Source organism: Ictidomys tridecemlineatus, chromosome 2 (genome assembly GCF_052094955.1).
Source record: "Ictidomys tridecemlineatus isolate mIctTri1 chromosome 2, mIctTri1.hap1, whole genome shotgun sequence".
Classification (NCBI taxonomy): Eukaryota; Metazoa; Chordata; class Mammalia; order Rodentia; family Sciuridae; genus Ictidomys; species Ictidomys tridecemlineatus.
Window position 1 is genome coordinate 33,333,764 of NC_135478.1, and position 19,416 is coordinate 33,353,179.

General features: G+C 37.9%; 1 protein-coding gene across 3 annotated transcripts in view; it reads left to right on the top strand.

Moving 5' to 3' along the window:
• Nek10 (NIMA related kinase 10) overlaps positions 1–19,416 on the top strand; it is a 207,813-nt gene that overhangs the window by 155,409 nt on the left and 32,988 nt on the right. The window contains exons 30-33 of one of the 3 annotated variants that reach the window (XM_005317280.5): positions 3,551–3,588; positions 3,688–3,828; positions 16,614–16,643; positions 18,336–18,436. In XM_005317280.5, coding sequence (XP_005317337.1) covers positions 3,551–3,588; positions 3,688–3,828; positions 16,614–16,643; positions 18,336–18,436 — 310 coding nt within the window. The remainder of the gene's footprint in view (positions 1–3,550; positions 3,589–3,687; positions 3,829–16,613; positions 16,644–18,335; positions 18,437–19,416) is intronic. The other 2 variants (XM_040289877.2, XM_040289879.2) reach the window with 2 other exon arrangements.

Below are 19,416 nucleotides of genomic sequence, written 5' to 3' on the forward strand. Positions count from 1 at the left end.
AAGGATGCGACCCCAAAGACCCTTATGCCATCTTAGAACCTGTGATTATTCCCACCTTTAACAGATGTCTTGCTTATTTTTACTTGTGGCTATTTTCTCCTCAGCCCTTTTTCATAGTCTGTATCTAGTTTTCCTTTGATGAAATGGATTCTTCTTGACCATGACTTGCCAGAATCAACCTGGCCTACCTGCCAATATCATAGTCCAGCCGCCTTCCAAGCAAAACAAAACAAATAAAATGGAAACAAAACAATGCCCCCCTCGATTCCTTTCCTTCAACAGTTCTACACTCTGCTGGCATATTGCTCATCTGTTTCTGGCTGTCACTGCAATATGAGTGCAGGGCATAGGAGCATCATACGCTTCCTGGTCCTGATAGCAGCTCTATTAACTTTACAGATAGATGAGGGCCCTTATTGAATATGAGAGCTCAACCCTACCTAATGTCACTTATTCACACAAGACATGCTTATGAATGTCACTGCGCAGAAGAGACTTTCGGCTGTAAAATCCTCGTTAGCTCCTCTGGTGTAGTTGCTAGAGCCTCGAAAGGCATATTCTTAATATTGTAAGCCAAGCTTCTCATTTTAAAAGGTTAAAACTTTTTAAAATTATTGTCAACATCAAGCAGTGTTGACTACTTTTCACAATTTAGTTATGTGATACACTAAAATCCATGTGAAAATATTTTCTTCGTTCAGAGATATATTTAAAGAAATTCTTATGAGAGAGACAAGTCTAGAGCTTTATTTCCTTCATAGCCAGGACTCTGGTGACAAAATAATTGGCCCAATAATTCATGCTCTGTTTGAATTAATTCCGTGAAAAGTCTACTGAAAATTAAAAACAACAACAACAAAAAAAAAAAAAAAAACACAAAACAACAACGACAACTCATGTCTATGTTCTCCACCTTACCCATTAGTGATTTGAGGTGGAAGTTGTAGGCTCACACTCATTTTTGACATCTCCAGATTCTCTTTTAAGGTCACAGCAGATCAGAAGAGTCCTGCAGGTGATGGCCTTTTGGAATCCTTTCAACCTCCTTTGGTCCGTCTGAATTGCTATTGGCTAGCACTCATGTTAAAACTTTCAGAGGTCACATTCTTCAATATGTTTGGGCCTTTTCACCAAAAAAAAATGTCTGGAATGTTTCCTTTGTGTTTTCCAGCTTGAGCTATTATGGGAACGCCATCCTCTGTGGCCATAATGTTCCATTGGACATAAACACTCCACATGCTTCAATCTAGAGAGAGAGGCCGACTTCCCTCAGGCTCTGCATAATTTCAGTCATTTGTCCATCTGTGAGCAAAAACAATTGCACAGCAGAAGCTGTCACCACTGGTCACAATGAATCCGTTCTGTTTTGAAGTTTCAGATGACTACTTTCTTATGGTTAATGATATAGTTTCCAGAGAAATCAATATATTTTTTCCCCGTTATACTTAATAATCTCTTAAGGTCCAAGACTATGAGACTGGTTTCTTTTGGCCATCCCCTCTCTAGTGTCTAGCACAGTGCCTACTTGGAGTAGGAACTCAATAACTATTTAGTGGATGAATAAATGAGTGACTGTGTGATATTTCTTTGAAAACATTCACCAAAGTTGATTAAAGAAGAATTTAGAATTATATAAAGGAGTAACAAAGGTGGTACAACCTGGCATTGCCAGAAGGGCCTCATTCACACATCCTACTACGTATTCTATTTTTTAATATGTGCAAGTGTATGAAATATTGAGTTCTTCAGGACAACAATAGTCATCTAACTCAGTATATGAGTGGTTACCAGCTTTTCAGGAACACCCATAAACTTGGATAAAAGTTCTCCATAAGTTGGATTTTTTATTCACCTTTTAAAGATGATGAGGCCTGTTTTGGGCTACTACTGTAGAGTTAGCAACTATATGGCATGACTCTAATGTGTGTATGAGGACTTCCTTCTGTGGAAGCATCTGCAGTGTTAAATATGGAGAGTGCTATGCACCTGTGACTGACTCTTGAGCAGTTGAAATGTGGCTGGCGTAACCTAGGAGCTGAATTTTCTAGTTTTACTTAATATTATTTTAAATGTAAAACCATGTAAAAAGTCATTTATTTTACATGTTAAAATGATAATATTATGGGAAATATTTGATTAAATAAATTGTAAAATTAATTTCACCTTATTTATTTATTTTACTTTTTAATAATGTGGCTACCAGAAAAAATTTTAAATTATGCTTGTGGCTTACATTATATTTTTATTGGGCAGTGCTGGACTCATCCAGAAGGCTAGGAGATAATGGTACCCCAAAAGCATTTTCCAGGCTCTGTTGCATGTTCAAGGATGTGAGGAAGCCAAAGCAAATGCTCAACTCTTTAGCCCAGCCCTGAGGCTACCCATCCACACGGGGGCACTCCTGTGAACCTTTCTCTATTGAACTCTCCTAGAGCTTGTCCATTACTTTCTCTCTTTAAACATGTTTCTTATCAGAGGTCTATGGAAAATATATTAACACTCCAAAACTGGCGAGTTTCATTATATTTCAGGGCTCTGGAAACTTGGGCTGGAACAGGAAAAAAATTATATATATATATGATCAAGAGAGGGGCTGGCTTGGTGAGAGTCAAGGGGGTAGAAAGGGACAGAGAAGGAACTCATAGGTGGATACAAAGGATTTGGTATTGTATTGTTCTGGTACTTAAGTGGTATGAGTGCAATTTTGTTAAAAATTTAGGTGTGAGTTGGATACAGGTATAGAAAATTTGATGATTAAAATGAAAGAGTTGGGGCAAGAGAATTATCAGTCATGTTTGCTTGTATTTGAAACCTAACATTCACTCCTACTGAGAAAATACCTATCATGTGCCTCATAGATGTTCAATATATTGTTTTGTTGGATTGCATTACATCGAAGTATAGTTCTTGTAGCTTGTCAGGGCACAGATGTTTCTCATTTCATTACAGAAAACAAGTATGAAACTGGCTGCAGGGTTATGGTGGGAAATATAAGACTGGAGATTAGGTGGAAGGCCTGACACCAACTTTCGAAATGATCAGGCAGTCTAGAATTTAGAGGCAAGAAAATCAAGGGATATGAACAGCACTAGAAACTCTAAGGAAAAGTAACCCTTTTAAACGAAAAAACATCATCTCATGTCAACGGAAGACTTATAGGTTTCTTTTCTTTTTTTTCCTTCAAAGACTACAGAAACCAATCATGGAAAATCCAACATATAACATTTAAATATTTTTTAGTACAAAAGTCACTGTTTTGATTTTAAGTGTAATAAGAAAATCACACAGGGCATGAAGATTTATGTTCTTAATTGTACTTAAAACTTATAAGCAACCCTGGTGAGACAAGAGTTCTTCCATGTCTACCTGTTTGCATGACCATTCTGTTCTGCATTCGAATTTATTTCCCTTAACCTCTCGAGAGTGTCTTGAAGGAGAATAGCATGCACTTAAATTTATAATGTAGACCACAGCCGAGTAGGCCAAGAGCAAATGTTTGTCAAGTCCAAGTCTAAAGAGTCATTCTAATGGCCTCTACTTTGGTTTCCAGGGACTACATTGGAGGAATAGGATCAAGACCAAGACCAGGTAACTGAGTGTTGGTAGCAATAGAATGCAACATACCTTCCTGAAATTCAGTGTGATTTATGTTACAGTTTCATACCTTTCCCCCTTTTATTTCTTCAGCTTTGCTGCCTCTTGACCTGCTTCTGAAAGTGCCACCCCTCATGCTCAGGGCCCACGTTAAGGAACTAGAGGCCAAGTTAGGGACAGGGTGGCAGTCCCACAGCCTTCCTGCTGTGATTCTTCGAAATCTCAAAGATCATGGTAGTACTCCTTAGAACACATTAATGTTAAGTACAGAATGGGTGAACACAGAATTATAGTTGGGCCTGAAACCTCTGATGGATGTTTGAGGGGTAATTTTAATACAAATAGCAGGAGAATTCTGTGGTTTTCCACCATTATTGCAATTTGATGGTAACAAAATGCTTTCTGTGTTCACTTATTGACTAAAATATTATAGGCTCTTTTTCCAAAATTTGCATTTCTACCTTGGTGGGAATGTTAAACAGTTAAGCTATTGATGTTTAAGTGTGTACCTACTAACAAAAAATAGTAACTGTGTTTCATGTAGGTATTTCTGTAAAGTCTATGCCTACATGATCCAAGGAGTGAATACTTTTTCTTCTTCTTTTTTTTAAATCTCTTTTACTCTGGTTCATAAAATTATTTTTTCTTTATATTTGATTAAAATGATATTTTATTATATTGTTTCTCTAATTTATAAAGTATGGATCCTTAAACTTAAAAGTTTATAATGATGGTTTGGGAAGGAATGGATGTATTAATTAATATGTTTCTAATTTCTTTGAAAGAGACTCAGAGTGCAACAGTAACAGTAAAATTATTAGCTAACCCTGAACAATTAAAAAAAAAATCCCTAGTGATTGTGCTTTAATATTGTGAATATTTGACTCTTGAGTATAAAGTTCTATTTGATTATTTTGGTTAATGTGAGATTATTGTTTAATGCTGTGCTCACTTTAGCTTCCTTGATTCACAATATTTTGTGCAGTTGATGTGTATGGTGAACACAGATGATGTGAATGGATTCACTGTAATCTTGGACCATGCTTAGTAGACGTTTGTTAAATTTTCCTTGAAAGAGTGATTGACAGTGTGAGGTCATTACAGTGTCAGCATAGATGCAAAACAAGATGGCTTTATTATTGAGATGCCTAAACTCCCATGTTGACCATGGCTCTGTTCCTGTTGTGTTGGCAAAGGTAAGTTAATAACATAATCATGAAGCTAAAATGATTGTTGTTGACTGATTCTATAGTGGCAAGTGTGAGACACACATATGTGTTAACACTTCATGGTTCTGTCATAATTAATAATAGGAATTATTTTTATTAAAAGGCATATTGAGTTGGACCAGTGTAAGGCTGGATTTTATATCAGTGATATTGATCAGGTCTCTGGATCTTTAGCAAACTATTTATATTATAGCACAGTTTACATATATCCTTTATTCTTCCACTTTGTTATACCTTCTAATTTAAAAAAAGTCACTAATTTATATATTTTAAAATATGAATCAGAAAACACTAAATCAACTGGCATCTTCAGTGCCAGTGAATGCTACATCTTACCTATAAAAGGAGTTAACAGTTTTTCCAATATTGTTGAGCACATTATTGCACTGGAGAAAATTTGGGTTGCCACTCAGATTTTGTGAGTCTTCACATTTTTGAGTCAAAAACTAGACCTTCATTTTCCCCAATCTTATTACAGAATTATTTTTCTATATATTACTAAAGTCGTACTTTTTTAAAGTATTGTAGGTAAATTCAAACTATTAGTTGTTTTTATCAAATTTTAAATAACTGGTACCAGCCCCAGTGACCTGGGTCACCTTATCTGCAAGTCATGCTTTTTTCTAGTCATTCCCTGGGTACTTCTGGCCTCAGAGTGTAAAGAGGGGACACTGACACTGTACTCCAACAACAGGGAAGTGAGTCTGGATTAAGGTGTCAGGAGATCACTTGTGAGTCACCTTAACAACTTGTTGCTAAGAGTGGGTAAAGCACTGATGTGTGAATGTTTTTTTTTTTTAAAGGCACATTATATTGGTGTATTTTTAAGTTTTTATTTACCATTTCATTTAGTTTTCTTGGATGGAAAGGAACATAATCAACATCTACAACCCTGTAGATGTTATTGCCTAATTTAAAAAAAAAAGGCAGGAAGGGAGAATTTTGTATGAGTGTGCTATTGATTTTTCTAGTATATGCACATTATTTTCCATGTACTATGGCAGAACCACAGGTAGGAAGCATCATTTTAGGGTTCCAAGTAGCTGTGTTATAATATGATCTTTCCTGTATGGTACTTACAGATTTTTAGGTTCATAGTGTGATGATACAGCAGTATTTAAAGTTACCTCCAAACCTCTGTGGAACATAACCATGAAACTATTTCAAGTTACTTTTATTAAAAGTCCTCTTGTTCTTTCTTCTAATACAAACAAATTGTATCAATAATTTATACACATTTGGGGGGTTAAATACTAGGTTGCAATTCCCTGCCAACAGAAATGAAAATTTAGGAATTCCATATTGTATCATTGAAAATATTAAAGTTATTAACATGGACTCAAAGAATGGATATATACACACATATATATATTTTTGGGGGGGGCCGGGGGGGTGGTTCTGTGGATTCAATCCAGGGCCTTATGCATGCAAGGCAGGCACTCTACCAACTAAGCTATATCCCCAGCCCCAGATAAATATCTTTATTATGTTTATTTTAGCTCCGTTTCCCTAATCTTTGTCACTTGTGAATTACCATTGGACACATTTAGCCTTATCTGAGTACCATGTGTGTTACTATTTTCTGAATATTTTCCTTAAACTGACTCACTTTCTCAAACTTACTTGCAGGGGAAATTGTTATTATTTCTGTAAATGAGAAACCAGGAAGGTACACTTGCCGTAAATAAATGGAAGTTCTAAACATAAATAAAGAACCAAGAAAAACAACATTAAATTCTAATTAGATATCATTATGTCCTTATCTTGTAATCTATGGTCTTTGTTATGAAAGAGCATTAGCTAATATTTAAGAAGTGGTGAGGATAGAGTTATACCATACTAAAACTTAAATCTTGATATAACCAATGGAAAGAAAAAATGGGGAAATGTATACCTTTTAAACTACGGTTATTTCAAATTTGATATATCTGATATTAGTTCCTGATGGCTTAGGGAACTTAGTTCTTTAAAAACAGATTGATTCTTTTATTTCGAGAGTCAAAGCAATTAATCAAACCACTATCTATTACTAAACATTTTGCACAGCCAAAAAGTTCAAGGTCTGTTGTCTTTATTCAAAAAAGTTTTCTCTTGAAGCAAAGGAAATGACATATTTTTGAAAATTTAATAATGTCAAAACAACTCAGGAAATGTATTCTTTGTCATGTACCTGGGGCACACTGTAATGTTATGGATGTGTTTAGCATGAGTTAAATGTAAATTCTGGGGTGTGTGTATCAAACCCAAATTTTAAAGTGCAGATGTAATGTCAAGAGTGTGGCCTAATTTGACTGGATTAACACTGGCAGTTTTTCCTCTCATGTTCAGTTTTTCATTTAGACAGTATCTGACACCCAGACATTGAACTGATGTATGGAGATTCTTATGAATAGAAACTGTCACATCACGATTTCTGAGCTCTTAATTTTTTTTCCTCCTAGATAACTATGAATCTATTTTTATACTTGTCTTTTGTTCATAAAGGTCAGATATAAATAAAGTAGTCAACATTTCATCCAAATATTCTAGAGAGCACAGCTAATACTCTAGTTGTCTTTATACAAGCAACCCTTAGTAGCTTGCTTTCATTGACACGCAGTATGTAAAAGGGATTTTCACAATTGTCAGTGTGATTTTGAATCCATGTTTTACCTTATTTTATCTCACAGAAACATTTTTAGCATGTAAAAATTAGCTCACTAGATTTTAGTCAAAATTCTTATAATAGTAGTCTATGCTATATAACTTGGTGTCCAATTAATGTAATGTTTATATTTTTGTTTGATTTGTAGTACGTTATATATGTTTCCCAATTAGATTATAGGCATCTTCAGTAAAATTTTACATACATAAATAGTGGTGTGTGTGTGTGTGTGTGTGTGTGTGTGTGTGTGTGTGTGTGTTGATATCTTGATATATGCCTTAAGTGGGTTCTCTGAGGTCAGGCCCTTGAAAAGTACTTATTCAGTAACTGATGCAGATCCAGCATGTATTTAGCTCTTGTTTATCCTTGCTATTTTATTGAGACCAACTGCATAAGTAGTTTGAAAGAACATTATTTTTTTACATCGAACTTTTAAATACATGCTGATCATCTTTAATCTGAAAATCCAAAATCTGAAATTATCCCCAAACTGAAATTTTTAAAATGCTGACATGTGAAAAACTCACACATGAGTTCATGTGATGAGTTGCAGTCACAATATCCATGCATTAAAAATATGGTGTAGTATTACCTTCACGCTATGGGCACAAGGCATATATATAAAACATAAATGAATTTTGGTTTAGGACTTGGATCTCTTCTCCAAGATGTCTCATGATGTATATGCAAATATACCAAATTGTGAAGCAATCTGAAATTCAAAACACTTCTCTTCCCAAGCATTTCAAATAAAGGCTATTCAACCTGTATTATTATTTTTTTTAATATTAGACTTCAGCTTGGGGTAGGAGTGGAAGGTACAAATTTCCTTTATCAATGATGCTTTGCTTCCTAATTCTTTATGCCAACGGAGGCACTGAGGAAGTCACACCAGGTCCCACCAGGTCCCTTCCTGGAGATGCAGATTTTTTTCTGTGATCTTTGCAGGGCCGTGTCATTTTAATGAGATGTTCAGTCTCACAGAAATTATTGATGGCCTCAATCTGAGACAAGTGCCAGCTGGAATCAGCTGTTAAATGGCAGCTCACACTGCTGCCCTCAGGGTTTCTGCCTGGGAGCAAAGGCTAAAGAAAGGAAGGGTTGAAAGGCACACCACTCTCTGGCAGGAATGAAGGGAGGTCACTGTGACTTGGGTAATGAGTGTAGCATACTATACAAAGTAATTGAATTAATGGAGAAAAGCATGGCTCTCAAATTCCAAATTGTATTGTTAATGTTTTTTTTTAATGGATTTAAAAAATAGTTTTCCCAAAGTCATTCAAACTGGTTTGTCACATAGACCAATTTAAATATTGAAGAGGGTGACGATGGATGGGTCAATAGTAATGAGAAACCTGAAGATCAAGAACCTTGGGTTCATGTGAAGTCTTTGCACATGAACCATGCAATTTGACAAATGCAGAAATGTTCAGTACCAACAGCCAAGAATCCATTCATGCGTTGGCTTCTGTTTGAGGAGTTGTTCGGTTCCTTAGGACTTTAACAAATGTTTAACCCACAAGAGAATATTAATCATTGAATCAGTTGTGAAGTTTTTGTTAGTTTCCTTTCTTTAAGAAAAATGATGAAACAACTAAGTTAGGCTGCTTCCAATGGCTGCCGTAGGAATCACTCTCCTGCCAGCAAGCGGCCTCTTTCTTCTCTCCAGGCCACTTGCCTGTCCTTTATAGGGAAGACCAGCTCATTCATTATTTTATTCTATAATTGAACTCAGGGCTCTCAACCACTGAGCCACATCCCCGGCCTTATATGGTGTTTTATTTAGAGACAGAGTCTTATTGAGTTGCACCTCACTTTTGCTGAGGCTGGCTTTGAACTCCTGCCTCAGACTCCTGAGCCACTGGGATTACAGGCATGTGCCAACACACCCAAGACTCCCAGCTTATTCTTAATTGATACTCTTTCCTATGTGCTCAACAGATTGTTGGGGATGTTTTAGTTAGTGTGTCAGTTAACATTTTTATTTATATAACAAAGTATTTTTTTATTGTATTGGAGTGTAAAAGCACAGTTGTTGAAAGTTCTTCTTTAGCAAGTGTCCAAATTTTAACCCATTAATGATAGGACCTGGAGGAGGTCAAAAGAGTTGATTCTATGTGCATTAGAAGGACAGGGATATAAATAGTTAGCAAGAAGGAAAAGCAGAAATAAAATTGCATAAGTAGGGGATGGGGTTGTGGCTCAGTGGTAGAGCACTTGCCTAGCACATATGAGGCCCTGGGTTTGATCTTTAGCACCACATATAAATAAATAAATAAAATAAAGGTATTGTTTCCACACCTAAAAATAAAAAAAATAATTTTAAAAAAGATTGCTTAATTAAATATAAAACTTGTGAAAGTTCTACAGTGTGATAAAACCATACCAACTTCTTGTTCAGAATTAAAGTCATACCAACATGCCAATTTCTGTAGGTTAACCTCTAATACTACAGGGTTATTATCAGCCTGCACATTTATTGGTGCAGATTGTTAGTTAAATAATCTTTGACTTATCCTAAGAGTATCGGATTAGGACCATGTATGGTTATTAGAAAATTTTCTAGCTTGGTGAGGAGTGAAGGGGGCAAACCTCTCCTTTACTTTCCATTCTTTTTAGATCAACTGGATCACCAGTTTTTCAGGAAAAGGAAAAATTCCCTCTAGTAGGAATAAAGGAAGTCAGTGTTTAGTAATTGCAGCATAGCATAAGGAATAACTGAGACAGCAGAGAAGAACCAGGCTCTATGGACTAGGCCAAATGCATGTGCTATTTTTAGGTCACAAATTCAGGAATAAAAATGTGACTTTTGATATTTCCTCCAAATTCAAAATCTATCTCTGCTATTATCTAAAGACATAATCAGTTCGCCTACAGATAAATTTCAATGTGTTGCTGATTTCTTTATTAAATTAGAATGATATTCGGCAAATTGACAATCACTCTTCTCTCTTTCCAAGGGTGGAATTTTTTTGTTCCCAGGGTTTTGTAAGCATTTTAGTACTAGGGTTTTGAGACACCTGTGCCGACACTGATCTGAGTGAGTGTGGTTACCCTTCCACATGGGGGCCTTAGAAGTGGCACTACACTGGCTGCCTTACTTCTAGATTCTGTGTTTCCACCCATGGCTGTGTCCCCTTTGACAAGAAAGCAAGGTCTCTACAGGGCCAGCTGGCCTGCTTCCCATCTTGTCAGGGACATGGGGAGGGCTGGCCTGTTCTTCCCCATCGCCTGGGCATGGAGACTTGGCGACTCAGAATTTCTCTCTGATGTCCCATAAAGCTCTCTCTACTGCTTCCCACCTGCTCCCCCATACCATAGTGGGAAGGAGCACACACCTTGCACGCCTGGATCCCCAAAGTCTGAGTTCTGTCGTCCAACTGTTCTCCTCCTTCCTGCCCCAACACCAGACTTTGCCCAGAGCAAGTGGGAACATGGGTGCCTCCTGAGCCTTACTCTTCTTCTTGTCTCCTCAAGTCCCTCCTCAGAGAAGCTTTATTGCACCTTCAAGGGGCAGGAAGAAGAGTTTGTTCAGCGACAGTTCTTTTGAGTCTTTCTGCCTTTTGTTTAGACTATTGCTTTTTAAAAAAAATTTTTCTTTAGTTGTCAATGGACCTTTATTTATTTATTTATATGTGGTGCTGAGGATGGAACCCAGTGCCTCATACATTCCAGACAAGCGTGCTACTGCTGAGCCACAGCCTCAGCCCCTAGACTATTATTTTTTAAAGCCCAGGAACTCACTCTCAGTTCCCTGGCTCCTCCCTTTCGTGCCATCTTGGGCGAATGCTGGCCTCATGCTCTGCTGCTGGACTGGCCATGTTGGTGGGACCAAGTGTGAGAGGTAATGCAGCTGTGTGCATTGTGCAAACAGCGCTCGCCCTGTTCTATGTGGCCATCTCTGGGAATTTCAACTTTAAAACCCCTGAGGTGGTATTTTATATTATGGAAAAATAACTGAAGAGATGGTAGTTTTTGAACTGGGGGACCCTTCCCCTCAAACATACAAAATTGTTAAGTCAGAACAGGATGAAAGATGCATTACAGAAAAGCCTCAGCTAGAATTTAAGAGGGAAGGACTTCAAAGCAGTCTTGCTTCTGTGGCCTTTAAACTGCTTGTTTCTGAAGTTTCAAATGAAAGGAGTTTGTTGCCTGATCACCCAGGGGGCAAAAGGGGAGCTGATATTTTGACATAGCTTTCTGCCATCCGGTGGGAAATTGCACCAGGGCTAAAGGTAGCAGAGGAAAAAGGCCCAGACTGTCAAGTTCCTTTCTAACAGTTCCTGCCAACAGATTGTACAACTGTCTGTTGGTCTGCACCAGGAATTATCCCATGCCCAAGCCCCTGATTAAGCATCTTCTCTGTCACCATTTTTTTTTTAATGAGATGTTGTATTAGTTAACTTTTCAGGACCATAATGAATTACCTGAGGCAGACTAACTTTACAAAGAAAAGAGGCTTATTTAGCTTATTTAGCAAGAGCAAGGTGCTGGTACTTGTTCAGTTCTGTTGGTATCTTTCTTGCCAGCAATCACTAGATAGTACGTGGAGTCACAAGCAGGACACAGGGAGCATGGCTGTCTGTGTCTGTATCATTGGTCTCTCTCCTCCTTCTAGTAAAGTTTCCAGTATTCAATCATGGAGGATTCCACCCTAATGACCTTATCTAAGCTTAGTAACTTCCCAGAGGCCCAGTTCTGAACACCATAAGCAGATTATGTCTGTACCCTCTTAACAGTGTTACATGCCTTCAGTGATTGAACTCCTGCATGAATCTGGGGGAACAAACCAGATTGAAACCATAGCAGATGTCACTCTCTTAACCATGGAGGCCCATGCTTCAGCAGCCTCTGGGGCTCAGAGTTCCTGATTTCCACAGATGGTGACCACATTGTAGATCTCTGCTAATGCAGAGACAACTCTAGCCCAGTTCCACTTTTCACCATGTGCCCATTTCACATGAAGACATCAAGGCCCAAAGAATTTGTGAGTTCTCTGAAACCATGCTCCTGGTACCCAGAGGAGAGCATGTTCAATCCAGGATCTTAGCTTGGCTCTAGGCTTCTCCTCATGAAAGGATCTTTCCTGAAACATAAGCACCTGGTGACTCCTCACCCTCCTGAATGGTGTCTGGTGGCCTCCAGCTCTGCACATGCTGTGACTTTTCATGACACCACACACATAGCACCTCACCCTGCTGCTCTCCAGGTGCCACCCTCGAATTGTTTGACTGACTGTTATTTGCTGGAACGTTTCCTTGTATTCAGAAGCCACCACTCAAATATGCCCTTCCATCACACCGAGGCCATGTACCAATCAAAGACCTACTGATTCCCCCTGGTCTTCTCAAGTGGAACCTTTGCGCCTTTTGTCACTGGGTGGATCTCCCACGAAACCCTTGTGGATGAGGATGGAGTGAATCAGTACCGTCTTTCATCAGGATCCTTGGTCCAGACTGGAATAGCTTATGTGTGTGTTGGCCCCAGTCCTTAAGGAAAGAATATTTTCACCCCTTCTTCTCCTCTTCTACCTTTCATCTCTCCACCTGTCCAGAACTTCCTGATTCTTAGCAGACAGAATTCAGAAAAAAATCTGAATTTTTTTGAGACTATGTCTTGGTCAGTTGGGAAAATGCAATGCAGTCTATGTGTGTGTGGTGTGCATACCTACACGTGTGTGCATGCAATTTGTACTAACAGATTCAGGGTTATAAGTCAGGTTATGAATTATAATTTCAATAGAGTGGCTATGTAGCATAAGTCAAGTGTAATGCACAAGAGACTGGCAACCTTCTTGGATATTTTGGGTGGACTCTGAGATAATAAATCAAAACACAGGATGCTGTGCAAGATTCAAAGACTTGTCACTTCCAACTCCTTACACACGTGTGCTTTACAAAAATATTTACATTGAAATCTTGAAGGTATGGGTAGAACCTTGTGTTCAGAGTAATAACCCTCATAATAAGAAAAATAGTACTTCAGGCTGGAAAGGAGTCTCAGTATTATTTTATTTTTGTGGTAACCGGAAGGATTGCCTGTGGTGACATGGCCTCCTAGAGAGGGTTCTGGAGAACTGGGGGCCCCCTCACACCCGTCTAGCCTGAGTCGGTGCAGTAGCGCGCAGGGCCTGCCCCCTCTCATGTCTCAGCGTTCACTTGCACCTTGATCTTCGTTGGGCAATGTGCTTATCCCCACTAAGGCTCAGTGTCTTAGTTTAGGCTACTGGAAAAATCCCATCCACTGAGCAGCAAATAAACAAGAGAAATTTATTTTTCATTGTTCTGCAGACTAGAGGTCCAAGATCAAGGTGCTGGCAAATTCTGTGTCCGATGAGAACCTGCTTCCTGGCTCACACTAGGCTCTTTCTAGCTGTGTCTTCATGTGGTGGCAAGAATAGCTCCCTCGGGCCTCTTTTCTAAGGGCACTGATCCCATTTACGAGGGCTGTGCCCCTATGACCTTGTCACCCACCATCCCTTGCTTCCTAATACTGTCAACTTGGGGTTCAGGATTTCAACATCCGAGTTTGGGGGAATAAGAAGGATTCAGACTACACTACTCAATTTGCTCATCTGTAAAATGGGGGCAAAACAGTCACCCTTCAGTGTGATTGTGTGTGTGAGAGTCAGTGTGTGAAGGGCTTCCCACTGTCTTGCCCCATCTGTGCCAAGAAAGCACCATTTTTTCCCCCAGATGCTCTTAACTAACACTCCAGAGGGGAAAAGAGCAGTTTGATTCCGTCCATTCCTTCCTCCGAGTAAGAAAGCAAGTAGGATTATTTTTGATTCTTGAAAGTCAATTGCCTCTTATGAGGAATTTTGTACTTCTCTGTTTTAAAACACTAAGTTGTTTTAATAAACACTATGAAAGAGTACAAAGTGTTCTAATAGTCTAAACTTTGATTTTGTTAAAAATAAATTTTTTTCCTATAGTATTAAATTTTAGGAGACCAAATATGGTATAGATGCCACAGTAAGGAGTACCATATAGATATGAATCTTGGGCGTGTTATATTTGACTGACATTGCACATGTGCTACAATCAACCTCACTGATATCATTTTTTTCTTTTGCTCCCCCTCCCCAACGCCATTTTGTATGTGTGTGTGTGTGTGTGTGTTGGGGATTGAATCCAGAGCTTTGAGCACTCATTGATTTCTTTTTAAGGGAAAATTGTTTTAGTAAAAAATGTTTTGGGGATAAAATTGTTCACATAAATATGTTCTACTTTTTTGTGTGAATATTTAGGAAGTGTAATATTATTAATAAGCTAATTTGAAAGATTGAGAAAAAATGCTTTAAAACTAGATTAAATGATAAGGCTAATATTTGCCATGAACTTGGTGGTTATTCATCAGTAGATGAAGAATAAAAATAAGGAAATATATTTATTTGGATTTTCAAAAAAAAATTTTTTTTTACTGAAATTATTGGGAAGGAGGATACTAAAAATGTGAGAATTCCATCAGATGAAAAACCCAGAATCAGCTACACTTGTCCAGGAAATCAAGAGTTTGCAAATATTTAGGTAGACTTCTTACACATCATTCCCAGTCTGAAATTTCCTTTGTCTCCCCAGTCCTAACTCATACCCCAGTTTAGTAATCCTGCAAGAATCCCCCATGGATCTAAGCAGATGATGGGACTCCAGCTTGCTATGATACAGTGACAGCATGTACCTGAGAGATTTGGCAGTACCCGAGACTAAACATTAATTTTAGTTCAGATGGCAGGGTGGGAAAGACCCTTTAAATTCAAAAGAAGTAACAGATTAGGTGAAAATGCTTTTAAATGCAAAGAACAATAAAAGGATCAGTATTCAGAATATGTAAAGAATATTTACAAATCAGCAAGAAAAAATACAGTAAAGTATAGTAACCTCACTTGCATTCAAAAAAATACAGCATAGAAAAAATCAGATTGACATAATTGAAAAATTTGATAATATGTAGTGTCGATTGAGGTATAGGAAAATAGTTTATCTTCTGTCAGAGTATAAGGTGACTTAGTCATTTAAAAATGCATTTGTTACAGGGGGCTGAAGATGTGGTTTAGTTGGCATAAAGCTCACCTATCATGTGTGAGAGCCTGGGTTCAGTCCTTGCCCCTCAAGTAATTTGTTACTGTAAGAAATGTGTATATTTTAGGGCCCAGCTATTTAATTTCTCCATGTCAGCTTTGAAAAAGCTCTTGTATTTAACACACAGTGAGGCATGCACATGTGTATGCAGTGCAGCATCACTTAAAATCATGAGAATTGAAATGCAACTCAGTGCCCAGCAAGGCAGGAGTGGCCAAGTAAACCATGGTGCATCCAGAACATGTAAAACTATCAGCAGTTATATGGAATGAGCTAGAACTGGGTGTGTTGGGGAAGAAAAGGATCTCCATGAGAGGCTGAGAAAACAAGTTGTGAAATAGTCTATAAGGTGTGATGTGTCACCATTCATTTAAAAGGCAAAGGAGGGAAGAAGAGAGGGATAGGAGGGACTGAGGAAGAAAGAAGGACAGAAGGATAGAAAAGAAGAAAAGAATACCAGAGACTTTCTATAGTAGTGGCTTTCAATATCTTTTGGAAATAACCCTCAATAAGATACACCCGTCATGTCTTGATGGAGTGGACCCTTACTACATGAGACGTACTCTGAAATTGTTCTATCCTCTTCTAATTTGCTTCATTCCCTTTGTCAAATGGAATGAATCGAATTACAACACATTAAATTGATTTCAGGACTCAAGCATAGTTTGGAAAGTAGTGTTCTGGAGATACACACACACACACACACACACACACACACAACACACAAATGGATAGAAAAAGTCCAAAAGGCAATACACTAAGTTGATATTAGGGATTATCTTGGTAGGTGTGGGAGTGTGGGGTGGTTTCTAGGGAGCCTGAGCATCATTTGTAATACTTATATTTTGATCATTTGCTGTTTTATAAGGAACAAACATAATTAAACATCTGAAATTTAGTTTTTTGAATAAGCCATCAAAACTATTTTTGAAAGTCAAGAATTTACTGGGATTAAGAAGGTAGTGGTTAAAAGGTCTTAAGGGAAATAATTTTCAAGTTAATTTGCATAATTGATCAGTTCCCAAAGTAGGCAACCTAGCTAACTCTCTCTGTTTTTGTATTTAGGGCCACAGATGAGCACATACTTGTGGCAAGGTAGAGTCAAACCTGTGTGATATCCCACCCCAAATGTCATCACAAGCCTAAGAGCTCTCTGCCAATGCCGTGAGATTTTAACTTGTTACCTATGGCTGTCATGTCTACCAATAAAAAATACAAAGTAGTCAATGTGAAATGCTAAAAACCCAAGCCCTTCCCCCCCAGCCCCCTGCCATTTTCAGAAAATGCAGAGTTAATGTTTCTGTAGTAGCATCAGCTTGGCCACATCACCTGGTCTCCATTTTTTTTGCTATGGATCTGAACAAAGAAAGGGTTGCATTCTGAGCATTGTTCCTGCAAGGACTTTCACTGTAGAAAATGTGGCAGGTGTACACTTGACCATCTCTATAAGCTGGAGCAGACAACTCCCATTTTCTATTTTACAGTTACATTAGTGCTTTCTGATTTACCTTCATATATTTACCCTAAGGGTAACTTATTAAACCTCATTTTAATGATCAAATAATTAATGCTTAAAAAGAGACAGAGTATTCAGGGGAGATAAATCCTTTAACTTCCAAATATTTAAGCAAGATGTTGACTGCAGCTGACATAGAATCTGATTATGCCTTGTGCTAATACTTCAACTAAAGATACATAGTAAAGAGGATGTTTATATTTTATTCTTTTATATGTCTTAAATATAAATTTTAATATGCTTATAATAACACATGTTAACTCTTATACCGCTACACTACATTTTCTCTTTAAATGTTTTGTAAACAAAGAATTTATGGTAAATATGCAAGCTTTCTCAGAAAGCACTTGAATAAGAATCATTTTGAAAAAAATCTTAATGATTGCTAAAGCAGTGATTATATTCAAGTTTAATTTCATATGGTTTGATGTTGTTTGGAAAGAAGAAAAGTGGATCATAGAAACTGTTTTTTTAAAGGTAATTATTAAGGGTTACAGAAAGCATGCTGAAAGCTAAGGGCAGGGAGAGAAAGGATATCATAAGGCACATATCTGAAGTCCCTTTTCCATGTCCTCCCAAGGGAAGTTAGAGGTAAGAGGAGGTCGAGTTGGTCTGATAGCCATCATAGGGATCAAGTTCTTCCCTTTAAATAGCCTCATATCAGACTAACAGGTGTCAAGTTGTGTATGAGTGGCTGATATAGCTTTATAAGGAAAAGTCAGGAAAAATTATAAATGTGCCCAGCTTAGGCCTAGGATGAAATTCAGGTGAAAATTATAATTCATAATAACCAAGGATTTAAAAAGTACTTAATTCTAGCTAAGAGAAGTTTTATTTCTCTGTAACATCGCCTATTTGGTGTTTGTGTTTATTAGTTGGGACAAAATTGGTTTTAAAATATTTTATGGAGGATATAATGAATTTAAAATTTAAAATCATTATAGCCACTTAAGTATATCTGAAGCTGGGCTTTTCAGTGGCCACAGTATTCAAGGCACCACTTCCTCCTTGCTGAAATTGCAGGAGAAATATCCAGTAGACAACTGGTCTTGCAAATGACAGGTACAATCATTATTTTACTTAGAAGCTTGAGAAGTAAAGGGAAGGAATTGTTTATTCCAAATCATAAAATATTACAGGGTTTCTTCATGTTGTCTCATTTATAAGATGAGGTCTTTCCTTTAATTTTTTTTTCAGAAAAGTATAACATTTTTTTACTAATATCATCTTTGAAAGAGAACTTGACTAACTGTGGAATTTTTCACCCACAGCATCTGCAGGAATTGCTGTGTCCCAGAGGAAGGTGCGTCAGATCAGTGATCCCATCCAGCAAATACTAATCCAGCTGCACAAAGTCATCTATATCACACAGGTCAGTGTTCCAGCCTTCTATTTCTTTTCCATCTGAAACACAAGTTTGGTGCTAATACCGCTGAAGAACTACCTTGTAGGACTTCCAGCTGAGTGAACACTTGTTTTTATCTCCTCCCAGGACACACGTGTAGGGAGACTTCTTGGCAACCAAGCTGGGAGGGCAACAGGGTGAAAAAACAAGTAGGTCAGGGTTTCCCTGTGTCTTCTTCCTGCTCAGCCAGAAGCAGACTTCCACACAAATGGCCCTTCCTTGTGTGAGTTGGGGCAGCGGGGGTGGGGGGAGGGAATGGGAATAGAGCTGGGCTTACCACAGGAAATAGTGCTCCCACCACCATTCTTAATCTTGAGGATGCTCGGTTGACACTAGGAAGGCTCAGAGATATGAAAGCCAAAAACCACACAAAATCCAGGATTATTAAGATTTTCTATTTGTAAATCTCAGAGACTTAGGCACTGAGGAAAAAGAATCAGTGTTGAAAAGTATCTATAAATGATGGACAGAAACCTGTCTAGTGAAAACAACTTAAAATATTCGTTAAGAACTGTAACCATTTGAACAAGAAAGTCAGTATTATGTTGAAGTTTATGACTGTATGTTATAGGTAGCTTATTGATATATTTGCTCACTGGTCATGTGATGACTAATTGCCTACCATGAGCCAAACACAATTCCAGTTATTTGGATCGATCAGTGACCAAAGCATAAACATTTCCTCACTGTAAGATTCAAAGATCCAAGCAGAATCTAGTGTGCACCAGTGACTCAGGAGAAGACCAGCCTCAAAAAAAGAACTGGGTATGTAACTTGGTGGTGAAGTACCCCTGGGTTCAATCCTCAGTACCAAATAAATAAAGAAAGAAATAAGATTCAAAGATTCTGCCTTGGGTTGCTGTCAGTAGCCAACTTTGGCAATTCCAATTTTTCATTCAAGTCCTGCAGAGAAATATCTAAAGATCAGTGGACCAGCTGGGATCATT